At 40.6% G+C, this 13,300-nt stretch overlaps 1 protein-coding gene across 1 annotated transcript in view; it reads right to left on the bottom strand.

Moving 5' to 3' along the window:
* The window catches only part of UTRN (utrophin), a 640,548-nt gene that overhangs the window by 481,305 nt on the left and 145,943 nt on the right, over window positions 1–13,300 (bottom strand). Inside the window, exons 14-19 of the mRNA XM_060240558.1 lie at window positions 10,129–10,230; window positions 7,659–7,766; window positions 6,779–6,958; window positions 5,026–5,189; window positions 2,907–3,030; window positions 1,799–1,886 (exon numbers count right to left, since the gene is read on the bottom strand). Coding sequence (XP_060096541.1) covers window positions 1,799–1,886; window positions 2,907–3,030; window positions 5,026–5,189; window positions 6,779–6,958; window positions 7,659–7,766; window positions 10,129–10,230 — 766 coding nt within the window. The remainder of the gene's footprint in view (window positions 1–1,798; window positions 1,887–2,906; window positions 3,031–5,025; window positions 5,190–6,778; window positions 6,959–7,658; window positions 7,767–10,128; window positions 10,231–13,300) is intronic.

Raw genomic sequence — 13,300 nt, 5'->3', positions numbered from 1 at the left:
TAGGACCAGAACCAATGGGTTGAAATTAAATCAAAAGAGTTTCCGGCTCAAAATTAGGAAGAACCTCCTGACAGAGCGATTTCTCAGTGGAACAGGCTTCCTTGGGAGGTGGTGCTCTCAGAGATTTTTAAATAGAGGCTAGATGGCCATCTGACAGCAATGATCATCCTGTGAATTTAGGGGGAGGTATTTGTGAGTTTCCTGCATTGTGCAGAGGGTTGGACTAGATGACCCAGGAGGTCCCTTCCAATTCTATGATTCTATAATCCCCTTTTAAAATTGTTTGTGTTTGTGGCCAATGTTTTCTGACAATACCACACCCTTACTCACTCAAACATTAACAAAGAAAAGAATGGAGGAAATGGAGGAAGTTACACCAGCATGGGACTGAGTTGACATCCTATGCAGTTTACAGACTAGCTTTAGGATTGTGTCCCAAGCACTCTGGCTCAGAGCCCAACTGAAAATACAATCTGAGTTTCTTGAAAGAAGAACGGTGTCTAAATAAATATCATCAACCTAGACCACCCCCCCCCCCCCAAAAAAAAAAACCTAGATGAGAATCTGAGCAATCCAACAGTATGGGCTAAAATTATATTGTCCACATAACATTTATTTGTTCTATTGACAATTATTTGTTCTATTAACAATTGACATCATGCTATCTTTGATGATTTGCATCTTTCAATGGATAAGATTATTTTATTATGACTAACCTAACATTGGTACCTATATCAACTTCCATTGCTTAAATGTTATCAGCCTGCCCAAACTGCTTATTTTTGGGCAGATTGATAACATTTAAACAATGGAAGTTGATATTTATATCTCACTTTTCCCTGTGACTGAAGCAGGGCCAGCGTATGAGAGTAAGCAAGATAGGCGGCCGCCTCAGGTGACGCTTCGCCTACAGGTGCCACCTCTCCCACCGCTCCACTGCTCTTAGCTTTCCTGGTCACAGACCCCAGAAGCTGAGAGTGGCAGAACTGCTTGCCAGTTTGTGCTCTCTTCCAAGCCTGGCTTCCTAGCTGGGCTCAGAGAAGAGCTGCCGCACTCTGAAGCTGCATCCCCTGAAAAGGGAGACAGCCTCAGAGCAAGGCACAGAAATCCTATGGCCCTTTCCCCCGCCCATCAGCCGGGCGGAGGAAGGAGGTGGCACAGTGTTGCTCTGAAGCTGCCTCTCCTGCAAGGCACAGCAGTCCCGCAGCCCCATTCCCGCATTTGGCAGCTGGGTGGATGAAAGGAACCACGCAGCCTCACTCAGACTCCCCATGGGGGGAGGGCGCAGCTGTGTAGGCAACCTGGGGCAGCAAAAGCCCCAGCACTGCCCCTGGACTCAAGGCAACTTACAAATCATACTGAAAAGCATAAGGGGGCATGAAAAAAAATCCAACCCCCCGCCCGGCTCCATTATAGCCTAGGGGGACCATTATAGTCAGTTGGCATCATAGGCTATAATGGAGAATCAATCTGGTGGGAGCTGATTTTTAAGGTAGAGGCACCAACTTTGCAACATAGCTGCTAGTGCCTCTCCTCAAAAAACCACCCAAATTTCAAAAGATTGGACCATGGGGTCCAATTCTATGGGCCCTAAAAAGAGGTGTCCCAATTGTTTCTGGTGGAGGAGGAAAACATCTTCTCAGTTCACTTGTGAGCTGAGGCAAAAACCCCTGTGCTGCTGGTTAAAATTTTGTGTGCCTGCTCCGGGAACTTTGCTCCTGATTACTTCAGATTTTGTCTGAAGAGATTACTGCAAAGAACTGGTGTATTTCTTCTATCAAATCATGACGGTAATTACCTTTTCCCAGTTGTTTCAGCAGATTTTGTCCACTCTGGCTCAGTTCATCTAATATTTTCTTTTTTGCAGTCCATTCTTTTTCTATTATCTGTTAACAGAAACATTGCAACAGTGAAGACAAATAATATCAATATAAATTTAATTGGTCTATGCCTTTAAGCTAGCAGGATGGAAGACCATATATGAACCATATGCCATCCTTGTTGGCACCTACTTTACTCTCTTTAAGGCAGCAAGCCAAAGCATTACTTTCCACCCAGACTTTAACTTTTAGCAGTTTTATGGTATGTATCTAGTCTAAGGACTATTTTGTGTGAAATTAGTTGTAGTATGCTGTTTTTATTCCTTTTCTTTTACTCCCTCACTACTTTTGAAATCTTTACTTAAATTAGATTTCAGCAATCCAAATTAGACATTCAAGACTGCTATCTCCTTGGAACTATTCCAGCACACAAAGCAAGTCTTATAATTCTATTGAATAATCTGAAGAGATTTGTCTTGCATGAATTTTTTTAAGCACCACCATGTTCCCTTTATACAAGTTGGTCTTCTGCCAGGCTATCATGTCGCATTAATTTCATATGAGAGGTCGTTTGTCAAGACTAGACAATTGTAGTGATGTAGTTTATTAAGCTATTTAAAATCAACATATGCTGGCTTTGGAAAAAAAACTAATTATTTAAGCTATAGAATATTTTGATCTCTTTCTCAGCAGGACTCAGAGAAAGATTACGAACTGGCCATAAATCTCAATTTTTCCAACAGATTAGAAGAGGACTCCTATAGGGTTTATTTCCAACAATGAGCTCCCTAGAAAACACAGTCCCTCAAACAATACACAGTTTCTCTTTCTAAACACAAAAGAGAAATTACAAATTACTGGGAGGAAATCCTCAGGAAATTTCTTAGCAAGTCCTGCCACAAATTCAATAGCACTGCTTAGAGCCAACACAGTGAATTACATGTTAGTCTAAGACTTTACAGATGTTAAATAATTGAATTAAATCCACAGCAAGCTTCCAGATCAGACTATACTTCCAGCTGATAGCAAGCTTAAGCTGACAAAATAACTGATTCATTGAAAATGAATCTCCACTTCCCACTTTACCTTCAGCTTCTCTTTTATGTCTGAAGTATCTCTTATCTTCCTATATTCTTTGATCTCTATGGCCTGAATGGCAATTTTTGATTTCGAAATCCAGTTCAACAGCTCAGCAATTTCAGAATTAAGCCTAGTATAAGAGGTTGAATGATACTGTTAGTCATTTCTCCACCATTTCAGCCTTTAGCAACTCCTTAAGAGTCCATTGTGTCTAGTCAAGTTGGAGATAACACAAGCACAGTACACACAAGGTACCAATGGGTAACACTCTACACATGATGAATGTAAAGAAATGCATACAGAAGGGCAGCAGCACCAAGTATGCTGCCCCCACCCCCAAGACATACACCCAAGACTGAGCACATTGGAATTCTCACCCACCAACATGCACACATAGGCATAATTGCCCCCTTGGCTCACTATGAACATTGACCCATTATACAGATGTCACATGTACAGGACTAGAACTGTCATCTCAAAGCAATAACAACAACATGTCTTGACTGCCTGAACAATCCTGAGCAAGTATGTTACCAAGCATGTAAAAAGAATTCACATAGCTTCCTGTCACAAATAGAAACTACCTGCTGTCAAACATATAGACTGCAGTTTCTACATACATACTCGCCTCCGTCTTCTGCTTGAAAATAGATAAACCTAAAGACTTTCTGACATAGTCAGGGCTCCTTTATTGAGTATGATAGAAATCTTAATGGGCTAAAATCATGGCCCAAATAATATAAAAACGTGAATTAAAACTTTGCAGTACTTGACCCACAGTTAATCCAAACTAAACTGTATTTACTTTTTGAAAATGTGTAATAAAATTAGAATTATTTAATAGGAATTGGCACAAAACAAACTATGAACCGTGATTCATGCACAAATTGGGCCAGTTCATGTTCTGTTTCAAACCAGTTTGGGATAAAGTACTTCCCACAAACCCTCTCGAACCTCCCAAAACTCCCATGGAGGTTTGTTAGGTTCAGGAAGGGTTTGTTCCTTTCTCTCCAAGTCTTGCACACCTCAGGCAACCCACGGCTGCAAGGCTCCTGGGATTGGCTTTCCTAGGCATGCAGTGGGGTGCTTGGGGAAGCCAAGGGAAGGCAGTTTAAACTGCCCCCTCCATGCCTCAACTTCCCTAAGAATTGCACAGTCATGGGGCACTTGAGGAAGTTGATCCTGAGATGGAAGACAGTTCAAGCTTCCCTCCCTCCTAGCTGAGCCTACCCAAGGGAGACCTCTCCCCACAGGATCAGCTATCTTGTTTCAATCAGACAGTCCAGCAGAGTCCCAGGTGAGCCCATGGGGAGACCCTTCCCCCAGTCTACTTCCCCAGCTGGCCTGTTTCAAACTCCTCCTTCTAGATTCGTGCCGCAGCAGCAGCATGATCTCTCCATTGTATCCTATGGGCCCACAGGGTACAATGGAGATATCTGGGATGGAGAAAGGAGGGAGAGGCATTTAAATGCCTCCCCCTCCCTCCCCCAGTCATGCAGAAAGGAATGGGAGGCTGAGCAGGTCAATTTTACTCCCCTGGACTTGGAAGCTCACTGGGAGCTCTCTGGGGACCAGATGAACTAGACAAACCAACAAACCATTAAATTGTTGATGCAAACAAACAAACCACAAAACAAACCAAAACACCAGTTCAGGCAATCAAACCAGCCACCATTTTCTTGGTTCATGCCAATTCCTATTATTTATACATAAAACTTTTTAAAAAATGCAACTGCAGCAGCCACAATAATATACTATACTACTCTGATCAAGGCCAACATAGTGGACTGCTATAGCTGCTATCACTACTGAAATATTCGATCCCTCTCATCAGAAGGATGGGCCAGCCAGGATAGCAAAAGCAACACTCAGAACAGCAATTGATGAGAGTGGGGACAATAACTATTTCCTAATCCTTATTTGCAAGTTTCATTTTAATAACTGTCTGCTTTGAAAAATCCACAAAATATTGTGTGATTGTTTGAAAGACATCCTACTACATGGTTTGAAGAAAGGCAATATTTGGCATAACACAATTATAAAAATTCATACTGAAAGAGAAAGGGAGCTGAAAAGACTTCACTTCTTAGACAAAAACTACGAAACCAAAGTAAAATATGCTTACCTTTTTTTAGCCTCTAAGTCTACACTGATTTGTTTTTTCTTTGGAGGAGGAAGAGGTGGAAACTGTTCCTCCTTTGCAGGTTTTTGCTCTTTGACAATAACTGTCTCTGTGATGATTTTCTGTGATATTTGTCCCATGCCAACATTTCCTACTGCCTGAGAAACCTAAAAAAGTAATCAGCGGTGATCAAAATTATCCAGCAACATAAAAATAAATAGAAATTTTTTATCATCACAATTTCAAGTAATAACAGTAACACCCTTCAGTTTAGGAATGACCCAGACAAAATTTCATTTATTTCATTAGGAAAAGTAAAATAGGCTCATAGTTTCCTTCCATTTAATTCAAATAAGTCTTATACCATGGATGGAAGATTCCTTTTATTTAAAAGAACAATACTCAGAAAGAAAATACCCCAAACAAAAAATCATTTAAAATCAGACCTCTACCCCTTCCAGCTCAGTATTTTCTATTTGACAAACCGCAGGCATTCAAAACATAGCAGAAAATCTTTCCCAGCCAGGTAACTGATACCCTTTTAGAAGAGCTGTTGAACATTGAACCTGGAGCCTTCCAGTTTGGGATTCAGGATGGTTCCCAAACCAAACCCCAAACTGAATCAAAAATGCCCTGAACTGGAAAGTTTGTGTCCCTCTTTCTCCCAGCCACAGCCAGAAGAACGTTGGGGGGGGGGGGGGCGAATGCCCTGGAGTGGTTAAATGCCTGGTAGTCATTTATCCTCTATATTCACTCCACTTCACATGGAGAGCAAAATTGAGTGGTTTAATGGCTCACAGTCATTTAAACCTAACAGGTGAGCTGCAGACCTGCATTGCTCAGCTGTTGGGTTTAAATGGCCCAAACAGCTGAACCAGACAAAAGTCCAGTAAATGTCTGGGGAAGGCACCTTTCCCAAACATCAGCTCAGGGGCTCCAAACTGGGCCAAGTTCATGTTGAATTTTGGCTCATGAACCAGTTCATGACCATCCCTACTAGAGGCCTCTCTCTAAACTTTTATAAGCTCTGGAAGCCTTACAGTGATTGTATGATGTAACTGAGTTTATACTTTCTGCCATCAATGTTTATATTATAAATCCATAACCATCCACCTGGGATGGCCTGAGTCTAGCAGAAGCTGTCAGCAAAGGCTTTCAGAATGCTGGGCTACTGCTGTTTGTGCAAAACAAAAGAGACGCTATGTTCTGTTTAAGCAAAACTTCACTTTAGTTGGACATACTTGTTTACTGTGATAAAAGACAATGATGTAAGAGTCTAACCCAATTAGCCAATGCCTAATCCAGGGGTGGCCAAGCTTGCTTAACGTAAGAGCCACACAGAAGCCGCAGGAGGGAAGGAGGGAGGGAGGAAAGGTGGAAAGAAAGCAACTTTAACTTTAAATGCATTCTTCAAGCTGCTGGCTGGTTTGGCTTGTAGAAGTGATTTATAGAGACAAGTGCTTTCTTCAAGGCAGTGGGGGCTTTGAGAGCCAAACAATACATGTGAAAAAGCCAAATGCGGCTCCCAAGCCACAGTTTGGCCACCCCTGGCCAAAGTATCAGCAAGAAAAGTGAAACTGAGAGTGTGAAACTACTATTTTTGAACAGTTTTTACCAATTTATTCATACTTTGTTTTTTTTTAAAAAAAAACTAGCTTCCAGATGTTTTCTTGAAAAGATCTGTGTTTGAACATCCACACTTATACACTGTTAATATCCAGGAGCTAAAAAGAGATGGCAATATTTTTGTGGTTACCTCTTTAGAACAGTGTTCAAGTTTCTGAACTAAAGCGTCCCAGCTCTGTGTTAGTTCTTCCAGATCATTCTCAATTTTCATTGATACTTTCTCATTGTTGAGTAGTTGCGCCACATCTTGTGCCACCTCACTCAGCTGATCTAACATCTGACGTTTCATTCCCAAATCTTCTTTCAAAATCTGACAGTAAAATAATGTTAGCAATTTCCCTTTAGGTATTTTGTTCAAGCTTTACAAATTAAACAAGACATGACATAAAACTATGGCATAAGTAATTACCCTGCATGGGACAGAAAAGATATTACTTGTGAGCACGGAAGAGATTAAGTTCCATTTGGTTGCCATTATCCAGCTAATCTGTCCCTTTTTTAAAAAAAAAAATTAAAATTAAAATACATGTAGCTTCATTCTTGCACCATTTTCATACATACTAGCACATAATCTGTTTAACTGGAGAAAAAGGCAGACTGTATAGCATTATACCCCACGGAGATCCCATCTTCCTCAGGCTCCACCCCCAAAATCTCCAGGCACTCCCCAACAAACCTACAGTTTGCAAATCTACAGATAGTTAAGCACACTACTTACAGGGGAACTTTTGTGACATGGAATGTGGCCTACATCCTCCATTTCTAGAAGTTCACAGACTACTATGCCAAATTGAGCATATTGCACATTTCTTCAGCCACATGTCTCCCTTAAATTTAGAGAATAATTTAAGAAGTTGCTTTAAAATTCATTGGACCATAAAATTAATATTTAGAATGGAAACTTGATACTATCCCAGCACTGCCAGAATATCAAACTAGTACTGAGGACAGAACAGGAAGTAATATTTAATGTTATAGAGCGAGTTTCAAATGCAAAGAGTCATACTCACTGCCAGCTTTCGAACATTCACCCCAAGCTCATTTTGATCTTTGAAGCTGCTTGTTTGTATTTTGTTTAAAGCTTCTTCTTTTTCAACTAACCAGGCTTTCAACAAGCACTGCACAGAGAAACAAAGATGTTGCATGAGTATCTACAGACTTCTCTGAATCTCTGTTAATCATCACCATCATCCTGATACATTAATTGCAACATTTGCTTTGGAATCACACAGTGTTTTGTTCCATTTATTGATCCTAGTAACAAAAAAGCTGGGCTAAAAGCTGCCTTCTATTTTCCAACAAAAAGGAGAAAAACACTACTTACAGGTGAACTTTTGTGACATGGAATGTGGCCTACATTCTCCATTTCTAGAAGTTCACAGACTACTATGCCAAATTAGTCAGTCATAACCAGGAGTCTCTGTAAACTCAATTTCATAACGTGCAAGAATAACAGCATAATGAACATTCATAAGGGTGCATTTGAGATCTAGGTAGGCTTTTCCATGTAGGTTTTAATATTATAACCATGCTTTTCCTCACTTCACATTTCACTGGCAATATTAAGTTTTTCACAAATTGATGATCTCTTCTTCAATACTCATAAGGCTGTGGCTGTTCATTGCTTTCTTACTCAACCATCCCTAATTGCCAAAATTTATCATTAAAAACTTTATATAAAAAGACACTCTGACATTGCCAAAAACTTAGGTTGGAACAGGCCATGGCTCTTGGGTTGCCAAGTCCATTCAAGAAATATCTGGGGACTTTGAGGGATGGAGCCAGGAGACTTTGGAGGTGGAGCCAGGAGACATTGGGAGCGGAGCCAGGAACAATGGTGTGACAAGCATAATTGAACTCCAATTAAATGATTACCATTAATCTATTAGGAAACTAAAAAGCAGCACCTGAAGACACCAGTGTAGTGAAAAAAAAGATCTTTCCTCCAGCCCTAATACTGGGTAAGCCAGCCTGCCTGACCGACTCTTCCCAAGAATCAGTGCAATATAAACAGGGCCTTTTTATTTTTTAAGAAAAAGCCCAGCAGGAACTCAGTTGCATATTGGGCCACACCCCCTGATGCCAAGCCACCCAGAACTGTGTTCCTGTGCATTCCTGCTAAAAAAAACCCCTCTGAATATAAATCTCACTCAAAATGATAAAATTCACTTCTATGAACAATTACATTTATTAAGATTATTTTCTTGTATTCCATTATACTAGCCTATTAATCTTAAACGTATTTACACATATGATTAATAAACTGCATTTAATATTGTCAGTGCAGTGTTTGTAGACTATTTCCAATAACCACTTATTTCCAATAAGTCAGTGCAGTGTTTGTAGACTATTTCCATTGCTTAATACAATCCTTTGAATGTACTATTGCTTGTATACTATTACTTTACTATGATTGATGCTGTTCAGCTCCTCAGTGGTCTTAAACACACAAAAGAATCATAGTTTTGAAACATATTGGATGCTATCTATATGTAATACTGACTTATAGTCAAGGAAAGCAGCAGGCGAACCGCTTATCTTTACCTCACCCATCATGCAGATAACTAGACTCTGACAGTAAACAAGACAGAAAGACTTATTCACTAATCTTGTAGCACCATGAACTCATAAATAATTCTAAACACATTGTAATTATTGATCACCACCAGAAGACATTCATACTTAGATACCAGAAAAATCACTTATATATTCAAGACAGTGAAAATTAATTCTTCATGTGACAGTGATAAAAAAAATGAGAGGCAGCAAATGTTTTTAAGCATTTCCACAAAGACCACTATACTATGAAAATCCCTGGAGGTATTGCTGAGATTGTGGGCATCTAGTAGAGTGGAACAGAGAAGATCCACAACAGTTGTGCTAGCATATTGCTGGATCCAACCCAAAGTGTGCTTCCTTTGACCCAGCAGTCATATGATCCTTCTTTACATATGAGTTCCATATAACACAACTAACTGCCATTTGTCTCTCAGAAAGTTGTGGGGGGGATCACTTCCTTACCAAGATTCCTTGAGAATGTAAGAATAGAAATTTAGTAGAAGTCTCATGAACAGACTTATTAAAGCAAAATTGTTATTTCTAAATCCCTCTTTATGCAATGCCAATTTAAAACTGGCCCTATTAGTAGAACATTCCTATAAAGAGTTACTTCAGCCTAAACTATTTGGAATCAATGGGCTTAGTCTGAAGAAGCTCTCGTTAGTATCCCACTATAAAACAAATAAAGGTCATAGCCTTAGAAATTAATTCCCTAGAATACAGGGCTAGCTATATTCTTTTTGTCAAATAATCCTAGAAAGTTTAGGAAGCTGTTCTGCCAACTTTTTCGAGTATTTCTTGCTTAATGTAAATATTATGCATTTGGGTAAAATCTCCCAAAGAGAGAGACCTCGAATTTTAGGAGAAAAGATAAGTATAATTATAAATAGAATGAAAATAAGGTATAAATCTAAATCTTACCTGTTCTTCCAAGAGTCCCTGCCACAAGATATTAATCTCTTGGAGTTTGAGCCATCGCTCCTCAGTCCAACGACAAACTGCTGTCCAGCGTTCACCAAGTTTCTGGAAATAACAAAACAGACCATGTTTTTCCCTCTTGGAAACTGATAAAAAACTAAAATAAGCAAAAGAATAATTATTCCAGGCTTGTATTTATTTTTAAAAAATTGTTTAGTTTTTTACCTCCGGTCAAGTTTTCAAAATATTATACCATATTTACTCTAAAGGAAGATTACCCTGAATGAAATCATCACTATACCACCCTAAAAAGTTGCAATTCTCTAATTCCTTGACACAACAGTGAGACAACCCCCTCTTCTGATTGCAAAAACACAGTCCATGGCCCTGTTCACACAGCGTGTTGAGTCTGTGTTAAACTGACCCGGTTGTGTTCCAAATATCTTTGTTCCGGATATTATCTATCAGACTGCCATACTGCAATTTGAATCACTCCGCGATGAAACCGTCTTCTGCTGTCCACATGACAGCACCATGCAGTTCTTTTTCCCCCCTCCACTATTATGCACATGCACGTAGGTTAAAACATGTGTTTATGCGGTTATGCATACATCGCTAAGTAGTAAAAAAAAATGGCGACCGTAAACTGGATGTCTGAGGCTCCTTTTGCTCTGGGACAGCCTTCAGACATCCGGAAGTTGGTTAATATTGCAGCAGAACTATCCAGACAGAGAAAACTACGAGATGAAACCAGAGAACTCAAAAAACACCACAAAGGAGCAGGTAACAAAATCATCCGGTTCTGAGAAGGATGGGGGGGGGGGCTATCACGAGTTAATACTGGGAGGCAGATGTTGCTGTCTGATCAGCCACTTTAAATCCAGAAGGAAACAGCAGCAACATCTGATTATACTGTGCATCTGAACAGGGCCCATGGGTGTCAAACGTGACCCGCAGACTGCATCCAGCCCATGCATAGATCCTATTCATCCCTTAAACAACTGCCTGGTTCCTGCTTCTTTTTCCAGTTCTGCTTCCACTGAATCACAGCTTCCTTTGTCAGACTCTCTAAACCACACAGGAGAGACAGATAGGCAAACCTCTGCATTGGCTCTCCCATCCTCCTTCCAGGGGGAGCTAGGGAATGAGCCAGAGCTTGTTTCTTGGCCAGGCTGCCTCAATCACACAGGTAACAAAAGCAAGACTTTCTTCCCTCCCATTGGCTGAGGCTCCTACCCTTCCTCCCCTTTACTTGACTGCCTTAATCGCACAGGAGAAATACAAAGTGCCTTTAAGACCAACAAAAATTTATTCAAGGTATGAGGCTTTTGTGTGCCTTGTTACAGTGCGCGTGTTTTGTTGGTCTCGTTATGTTGTGTGTGTGTGCTGTTGGGCTCATCATGCAGGGTCTCTTAGGCGCAACTGGGTTTGCTTCCTCTTTATCACTATATTCATATCCTCATGATCCAGTCTTTCTCAGTAGGAAAGCAAAGTTTAGATGATCAATAATAACAAGTCAGTGATATGGATTAAGCTGAGAGTATGTGTCCAGACCAAGTTCACCCAGCACATTTCCTATGTAGACTGGGGATTTTGAATTCATACTTCCCAGATAGCAGGCTAATACTGACTACTATACATGGCTCTCTGTTCTTGCACTGCCTTGTAGGAGTTGCAGTTATTTTTCTGGGAAGACTATCGTTCTGTAAAAAAAACACATAGCCCTCACTTTGTGTCATAATGCCTTCACATGTTTTTCAGCCATTACAGAGAATGTTTCTTGTTCATTCAGCCTAAGAGGAATGCTCATTGGCTCAGTTCCTTCAAGATAGTATTTCAGCAGGGTTTATTCCCTGCCTGCATTTTGTATGTCTTTTAATGTAATAAGGCACTTTGTATTTTGCATGTATCTTATATATCACTATACATATTTTGGTAAAAAAACAGATCCTGTTTACATTCTTCAAGGCTGCTTTTGTATTTCTGGCTGGTTATATTTTGGCAACCTTCTCCTTGCTTGTTTGACAGAAGTTCCAGGAATGGCAGAATTCTTTCCCATAAGAAAAGCTGGTAACCAGCCATGATGGTCTCATAATTGGAAATTTTGAAACCCAACACTGAAGAAGAATATAGTTTCCATCCCAGAACATTCAGCTTTCATTCCTCTCTATCCATGGGAGCACAGTTGTAAATCTGACAGCCTCAGGGAAGACTGTGAGAGATGAGTTGTTAAGTAGTTAATGAGCTCCTTTTTTGATCCTGGAAAAAGGGTTCCATTCTTCTAAAAATGGATTGGAGAGATGCAGGCTTCTGCCACAGTTCCTTTGTAAGGTCCTCCAGACACTACAACATAAGGAACACAATAATACCAGGGGATGCTGAATAGAGGCAACTCAATGTCTTATCTTTTGGTTTGTGTTCAGAAGTGATGACTTCTGTTTCAAGGGACTGAGACATATGGATCATTTGTTCTCCATACATTCTGAGGCCTTCCGTAAGAGAAGCTGGAGAGCGCTCATCGACCCTCTTGTCCAGACTTGGATCTGAGGCAATGTTGGATCTGTCAGATTCAACAGTAGCATCCTCTTGCCTCTCAGGAGGTATAGGAGAGCGAGGTCTAGATGACAGTTTTGCAGAAGGCAAATACAAGGAAACCCAATGGGGGAGGGATATAAATTTGTATCCCTAGGATGAGCGAAGCTGTCATCCCATTCTTCAAATAGCAAGGAGATGTCATGTACAGGTGCAATGGTCATCACACAGGCAGTTGAAGCTGAGACCATGGAACCATGGTCATTTATTCTAGTCCAGAATCACACTGGACTTGACCAGCTGATAAGCCCGCTTCTACTTTCCCATCTGAGATCAAGACTGGAAGGGATCTCAGACCCAAGAATGGAGTCCTAGGCTTCTCCTGTATGACAGCCAGTATGGTATAGTGGTTAAGAGCAGCAGACTTTAATCTGGAGAACCAGGTTTGATTCCCCACTTCTCCACATGCAACTGCTGGGTGACCATGGGTCAGTCACAGCTGTCTCAAAACTGTTTTCTCAACAGCAGTTCTCTCAGAGCTTTCTCAGTCCCACCTACCTCACACTGTGGGGAGAACAAGGGAAGGAGATTGCAAGAAGCTCTGAAATTCCAAGTGAAGGGTAGGGTATAAATCCAACTCTTC

Source organism: Heteronotia binoei, chromosome 1, assembly GCF_032191835.1.
Source record: "Heteronotia binoei isolate CCM8104 ecotype False Entrance Well chromosome 1, APGP_CSIRO_Hbin_v1, whole genome shotgun sequence".
Lineage (NCBI taxonomy): Eukaryota > Metazoa > Chordata > Lepidosauria > Squamata > Gekkonidae > Heteronotia > Heteronotia binoei.
Note: the sequence above shows the minus strand (reverse complement) of the source record. Positions and strands in the feature narration are given on the sequence as shown.